The following is a 7,717-nucleotide window of genomic DNA, read 5'->3' on the forward strand; positions in this document are numbered from 1 at the left end:
AAAATGCTAGCTAGAAAAACCTGAGTACAGCCTTAAGGCCAGTTTTAAGGGGCCAGGTCCCTTCTACTTGCACATTGGACACTTCATGCTTGATCACTAGTAAATGTTCAGTCATTGTGTGCACACAAAAGCTCATTCTTTGAATAAAACTTTGTTGGTCTTAAAGGTACCACTGGACTCTTAACTGTATTCTATTGCTTCAGACCAACACAGCTACGCACCTGGATCTGTGCAGTCATACAATCAGCCTTCCTTGATTACTCACTGCTGCTAGAGCTTAGTTTTGAACAGAAGCATTTGAGAGAGTAGCCACAAGCCTTGCATCTTATCCCCCTTTCACCCCACACCCTGAAATGTACACCCATGAGTGTTAACTTCCCCAGTCACTACCTGCTTAAGCAAACAGAATACAATAATACAATAAAGTTTTAATCAACTGTTTTTAATCAGGTCAAAGTGTTAGGCAGAGATGATCTTTCTCAAATTAGTTCAGGCACAGTGTTTGTCCTCTTAGTGCTCAAATCACACTCTTCCTTACAAGGCATGGGACTGCAAGAACTATTTGACTTCTGTAATAGTCACCACTCCTCTTCCACCCAAACTACACCCATATAATAGAAATGTGACCAAAGACATGTTAAGTAGTTAGTCATGTATTCACTCCATTATTATGAAGACTGGACAAAAAGAAGCTGAGTACCAGAACAGCTGCAGAGATAGGCTAGATCCCCCTACAATCTTAGGGATGTTATACCAAAATAACTGGGAAGATACACGAGCAGGGCAGAAACATAAAAGCCTCATGTCTGTCTCAGGTCTTTCCCTCATTTAAACAATGCCTTCTAAAGGGTGTCAAGCGCCGCCATATTCTCAGGACATGACATCTGCACTCAGGGCAGACAGAACAGTCTTCTGCATGTTCAACAAAGTTTCCACCATTGAAGTGATCATTCTCAGGCAGCCATGGAACAAAGTGACGAGAAGCTGACAATCTAACAACCTAAAAAAAAAAATGCAGTACATGAAAGAAGAAGAAGAAGAAGATATTGGATTTATATCCCGCCCTCCACTCCGAAGAGTCTCAGAGCGGCTCACAATCTCCTTTACCTTCCTCCCCCACAACAAACACCCTGTGAGGTGGGTGGGGCTGGAGAGGGCTCTCACAGCTGCTGCCCTTTCAAGGACAACCTCTGCCAGAGCTATGGCTGACCCAAGGCCATTCCAGCAGGTGCAAGTGGAGGAGTGGGGAATCAAACCCGGTTCTCCCAGATAAGAGTCTGCACACTTAACCACTACACCAAACTGGCTCTCCAATTGTCTTAAGTTATTTCTTCTAGTAACTCATCTCAACAGAAGGAGGCTTTCTTTCAGTCCCTCCAGAATAGCAACGCCAATGGGATCTTTGGTCTCATGAAGGTCTAGCACTCCCAAAGCTTAGCACCACCAAAATAAAAGGTAAGTCCCCTGTCGTTACTGAGTCAAGGGGTGATGTCACATGACATTTTCTTGGCAAACTTTTTGTAACAGAGAAGTTTGCCATAGCCTTCCCCAGTCATCTCCACTTTACCCTCAGCAAGCTGGGAACTCATTTTACTGACCTCAGAAGGGTGGAAGGCTGAGTCAACCTTGAGCTGGCTACCTGAACCCAGCTTCCACCAGGATTACACTCAGGTTGTGAGCAGAGCTAGTACTGCAGCTTACCACTCTGCACCACAGGGCTCCTGACATCAAAATATATACATATATATGTAACACCAAAATATATACATATGTATAAAAAGTTGATTATAAATTATAATCAAGTCATATGAACTATTCCAAAACCAGCAGCATGGGATCGGGAGCATTAGAATTCAACTGCCTCCACAGTACACTCCTGCTGCTGGCCATTGCTTATGTCACATAAGTGGAGTCTAATTACCTGTCCTCCTAAGGCTTCTTCATATGGGTTTTCTAGCATCTCTTGGGTATCAAAGCAGCCATTTGAGACGAAGAGAGGACGCCTCTCAATCACCAGCTTCTGCCTTTGCAAAGCAAGAGCAGTTTCATTTAAATTGAATCAGGAAGTAGACAGCATAAAATAAGTTTATATCCAAGAGGGAAACCATGAAATATACTATGAGAGATGTATGGATAGCATAGCACTACAAGCTCAAATCTTGCACTCTGGGAGGTTCATTAGGGACCCAATTAGCTTCAGTTGAAAACTGCTGAAAGTTGTACTTTCCTCCCTTATATAGCACACTTGCATCTCCACTTCTTTTCCAGGTAGAAGATAACTACGCCAAACTATACCACTTTAGGTATTCACATGTCACTGATTACAAAGTCTTTCCAGGCTCTGATGGGTAAAGGAACCATTTGCTCTCACTGAAAGGAGACTGTTGATAATTAACTGTGACTCCATGGTGATAAGGAATGTCATGGTGAAAAGCACATAGGCCTGTGATTCCTGAATCATGTGTCATGACTACTTCATAAATGGGTCACCAGCAGTGGATGTTCTACAATAAGGTACTTCTTAACATAGAACCAAGATTAAATGTGCATCTTGAAACAAGTGAATTTGTTCACCATAGCAGAAACTGGACTAGGCTATGTGGATATGTGTCCTAGTTGTGTTCCTACCCTTTCTTCAAGTTGGCCAGAAGAAGCGAAGAAAAACTGACACTTACCTCTCAGGTCCTTCTGCATTTAGCCCAGGGGGGTCCCAGGCATGCAGTGCCCGTCGCCATAGCTTAATCTGCATGTCCCAGGAACGACGACTGTACTTCTTATGTTTGTTTGGAGTACGTGGATGAACACCTGACTGCCGAGAAGCTCTGGAATGAAGCACAAAAGATGTAGCAGGTTCTGCTAATCAGGTTGCCTTCAGCCGGTATCAAGATTCCCCAAATTAAGAACCCAGATAGACTTTTTCCCTGATGGCTTATCAAAATAAGCCAAAATGAATATGCTATATACCCAAAATCCCAGGGTACGATTCAATAAGAAGTATTTAATTAACACAGAATGGATGAATCCTATGTGAAGAGCCCGCCTCTAGATCAAAACTTAGGAGGGAAGAAGCATGTGTCACTTACTTGGGGACTTGTTGGACAAAGTGTTGGTAACCAATGGTGTTTTTGCCATACTCTATCTGCTTCTGTCTTCTTAGCAAAACAGCCTCATCAGTCTCCTCATCAGATCTGCAGAAGACAGACAGAGAATGCTGAAGATGACAGAAAGGCAAGCTGTGATCAACCAGAGCAGCTGCCCCAAGAAAGTTCACCTGAATTCTGAGCAAGATCTTCTCGGCCTATATGACCTTGTGCCTACACCCACACTGACCATCTGCCTTTCAAGATATAAGGCCTGGGAAGATGACGACAACCTATTCACAAGAAAATAAGGTTTTGATTAGTGAATATGCAAACCTATCTGACACCTCGAATAAGATCTTACAGTTCCCATCATAGCATAACTGCTGTTTTTATGATCCTTATAGGCTAATACATTGTAATTCTGAAACGAAGGGAAGTATAACTTTCAGGGGGATTTGGTTAGTTTTTTGTTGTTCATGTTTTTGGTTTTGTTTGTTTTGCAATCTAGAGCTATGGTCAAAGACCACACAGGACAAACTGCTAAAACAGATGTTTTTATTCCTTGGAAACAAATACCTGAAGAATAGAATCATTTGAATAAACCTATGAAGTACAAAAGTTTTTTCCTCTAAGGGACAAATAGCTGGAACTCAAGTTCAAAATACAGGACTCTTAATGCACCATAAAGACAACCCATTAAACATTGAGATCAAATTCTATTTTATGCCAACTGAAATACAGAACTCCTGTTGCCTTTAAATATACAAGATAGCAACGCAGGATAATTTCAGAGGGTAACCCTGATAGTTTTGAGTCCAGTAGGTCCTTAGAGATCAACAAAATTTCCTTTCGACAAAGGGAGCCTTGACTATCAAAAGCTCAAATTAAAAAAAAATCTTGTTGGTCTCTAACAGGGTTGCCAATCCCCAGATGGGGGGAGGGGATCCCCCGGGGTTGGAGGCCCTCTCCCCGTTTCAGGGTCATCAGAAAGCGGGCGGAGGGGAGGGAAATGTCTGCTGGGAACTCTATTATTCCCTATGGAGTCTTATTCCCACAGGAACTAATGGAGAATTGATCCATGGGTATTTGGGGCTCTGGAAGGGCTGTTTTTTGAGGTAGAGGCGCCAAACTTTCAGTATAGCATCCAGTGCCTATCCCCAAAATACTCCCCATGTTTCAAAAAGATTGGACCTGGGGGTCCAACTCTTTGAGCCCTGAAAGAAGGTGCCCCATCCTTATTTTTTCCTATGGAAAGAAGACATTTAAAAAGGTGTATGGTCCCTTTAAATGTGATGGCCAGAACTCCCTTTGGAGTTCAATTATGCTTGTCACACTCTTGCTCCTGGCTCCACCCCCAATGTTTCTTGGCTCCACATGCAAATGCCCAGATACTTTTTGAATTGGACTTGGCAACCCTAGTCTCTAACAGGGCTTTTTTAAAGAAAAAAAGCAGGAATGCAGTTCCAGCTGGCTTGGCATCAGGGGTGTGTGGCTTAATATGCAAATGATTCCTGCTGGGCTTTTTCTAACAACAACAAAAAAAGCCCTGGTCTCTAACATGCTAGTGAACTCAAATATAGCTGTTCTAATGCAAGAATAATAAACAAGAGATGATGAAGTAGAGATTGGATTTATACTCCACCTTTCACATGGAGTCTTAGAGCGGCTTACAATATCCTTTCCCTTCTCCTGCCCACAAAAGACACCCTCTGAGGTAGGTGGAGCTGAGAGAGCTCTGAGAGAACTTATGACTGACTGAAAGTCACTCAGCAGGTGCATGTGAAAGAATGGGGAATCAAACCCAATTCTTCCAGATTAGAATCTGCATTCCTAACCACTACACCAAACTGGCCAGTATGTGTATTGCTGCATTTTATATCACATTGCAAAAGCAACATGCGTTCATTGCCTTATGGAAAACACAGTCTTCAGACCAAACTAAAAATTTCTGAAGTATCTCATTCCACTCAATGAAGTAATTAATCATCAAGTCTCTCAGCAGTCTCTTGGTTACTTTCCTGAAAGTAGGCATAGGTGCTCTTCAAATCTTGTATAGGACTCCCTCATGCTATTGTGCTTTTATGTAAATTGCTGTCAGTGTAAGTGATCCAGGGGCTGCACATTACTACAACATCTTACATTGTAGTGTAGAATAATGTCCCTGAGTGGGCAGAGGAGGAAAAAATTGCAATGATAACTTCATTTGACCTGAAGGTCATAGTTCACTGTGAAATGTATCCCCTCATTTAGCCTAACTATTAATTGTTTTTGCATGGCTGCATGATACCTATCTTCCTTTTTTCTCAGTTGTGTTCCCTCTATCACTGTGGTGTTGGCTTCTGGTACAGTATGCCTCCTCTTCTGTGGAGGCATGAGAGTCAATTAATAAATGCTCCAGAAATGTTAATGAGAGCTATTATTTCTAGTAGAGGTAGGCTTGCCAATCCCCAGGTCCCAGCGGGGGTTCTTCTGCTTTCCCAGACTCCTTCCTGCCCCCAGTCAGCTGGCCGGTGGGGGGGAAGCCCTGCGCCCAAAGCCACCATCTGACTTTCCAGCTCCAGAGGCTTCAGTCTCCCATTGGAAAGGCTTCCTCTTGAGATGGTGTGTCTGTGTTACTTTGAAGAAGTTGGCAGCAACTTGTGAGTAGTGATGCCAATCCCTCGTTTTAGAGTCACCAGAAACAGGAGGGGGGGGGAGGAAATGTCTGCTGGGCACTTCATTATTATTATGTGGACATCGATTCTCATAGGGTATAATGGGGAATTGATGTGGAGGTATCGAGGGCTCTGGGGGGGCTGTTTTTTGAGGTAGAGGCATCAAATTTTCAGTATGGCATCTAGTGCCTCTCCCCAAAATACCTCCCATGTTTCAAAACGATTGGAGCAGGGGGTCCAATTCTATGAGCCCCAAAAGAAAGTTCCCCTATCCATTATTTCCTATGGAAGGAAGGCATTTAAAAAGGTGTGCTGTCCCTTTAAATGTGATGGCCAGAACTCCCTTGGAGTTCAATTATGCTTGTCACACCCTTGCCAAGTCCAGCTATTTCACATTTTTTCTTTTTTTTACATAATTCTGTGTGGCAGGCAATTACTAAAGGAGGCTCAAGTTGCCATCATGTACCAAGTGGGTTCCTTACTGGGCCTCTCTCTTATTCAGCAGACACATAATGGTCCATGTGGGGAGGGGAGAAATCTTACAGGCATTGCATCAGGGTAATTTAAGACCATCAGAACCAAAGAAGTATCATCACAATGGAAAAGGCATGGATAATTTTTCAGTGTTTTAAAGAATACTTGCTGTCATTCTATATTAAATACCCCATGCCCTTCATAATATAATGCATTTCCAGATACAAGGTTGCCAGTTTCTTCTCATATTTGGGTGTATGCACTTAGAAAGCTTTGGAGGATGAACTCTAAGGCATCAAATTCCCACTATGCTCCCTCCCCAGCCCCCCTCCCCAAAACAATCTTCAGGAATTTCTCAAGCTGAAATTGGTAACTCTAGTATCAAAATCATGTGGCTCATTTTTTTCACTCTGCATGTAGAGGAAGTTTCTTCACCATTTTTAGAAGTCCCCCTTCCTCCCCATATTCATGTTCCTCCTTGTTCTAACTTTTTTTACCTACCCATTTTTTTCAAACACTGGTGATACCCCAGCAGCAAATCCTCCATAGTCAGAACCGAAAGAGTCACAAAACAGAGAACTGAGGGCAAATCACAAGAAAGATGTTCATGTTACAAACACCTGAAACTGTTGCCAGCTGTTCAAACTAATAGTTTGTGTTCTCCCCAAATAGTTGGTTCACCCATCACATAAGTAGCTTCCAGCAGGTAAGAAATGGACTTTAGTCACAAGACTCCTTGTAAGCAGTGTTCCCTCTAAACTGAGTTAGGGTGAGCTAGCTCACAGATTTTTAGCCTCCAGCTCACACATTTTTGTCTTAGCTCAGGAAAAATGGCCCCAGAGCAATTCAATTTATGCAGTAGCTCACAACTTAAATGCCAGTAGCTCATAAAGTAGAATTTTTGCTCACAAGACTCTGCAACTTAGAGGGAACATTGCTTGTAAGACAACCAATTAATAATAGCCATTACTCTTTATTCATTTTTATCCCATTCAGCAACAATGCAGACCTAATCTATGCCAATAAAGGTTTTGACTGAACTTGAGCTAGTAAAAGCCTGCAGGTTCATACCTCAAACATGAAGCCCTGTTTCCACGCAAAGTAAAATGGGGTTTGAACACTCAGGGGAGGAAAAAACACAGGTATAATTACATGGTATCTCAAGCTCAAGTATTAAAGCTTTAACTGATCAGACTTCCCAAGCAAAAGAACATTCATTACAAGGATGTACTAAAAAGAAGCTTTCACTTGCTCTGTGCCTCTTTAGCATCTTTATTGTTATCCCAGTAGTACTCGTATTGAAAGAAGAAAACCGCTTGCGAACCATATACCCTCCCCCCTCCACAACCTGAAGTCAGGCACCTGTTGGTCAAAGGAACCCAGCCGCCCTGCATCTGACTCCCAATTGGCTAGATTACGTCAAAACAAGCAACACGCCTGCAGAAGCTGGAGTATCAGCTTCCTACGTTTTAAATCTCCCTCCAGCAGGGAGGAAAACAGGCTAGT

At 42.7% G+C, this 7,717-nt stretch overlaps 1 protein-coding gene across 1 annotated transcript; it reads right to left on the reverse strand.

The window, feature by feature from the left end:
• Positions 1-426: 426 nt before the first annotated feature.
• LOC132572740 (oocyte-specific histone RNA stem-loop-binding protein 2-like) lies at positions 427-7,325 on the reverse strand. Its single transcript, XM_060240114.1, has 7 exons — positions 7,283-7,325; positions 6,713-6,790; positions 3,272-3,373; positions 3,084-3,188; positions 2,676-2,822; positions 1,922-2,024; positions 427-1,000 (listed from the first exon to the last, which is right to left on the reverse strand). The coding sequence occupies exons 3-7, from the start codon at positions 3,331-3,333 to the stop codon at positions 812-814; spliced, it is 606 nt and encodes a 201-aa protein (XP_060096097.1). The 5' UTR covers positions 3,334-3,373; positions 6,713-6,790; positions 7,283-7,325; the 3' UTR covers positions 427-811.
• Between the last annotated feature and the right edge of the window lie 392 nt (positions 7,326-7,717).

This window comes from Heteronotia binoei, chromosome 5 (genome assembly GCF_032191835.1).
Source record: "Heteronotia binoei isolate CCM8104 ecotype False Entrance Well chromosome 5, APGP_CSIRO_Hbin_v1, whole genome shotgun sequence".
Classification (NCBI taxonomy): Eukaryota; Metazoa; Chordata; class Lepidosauria; order Squamata; family Gekkonidae; genus Heteronotia; species Heteronotia binoei.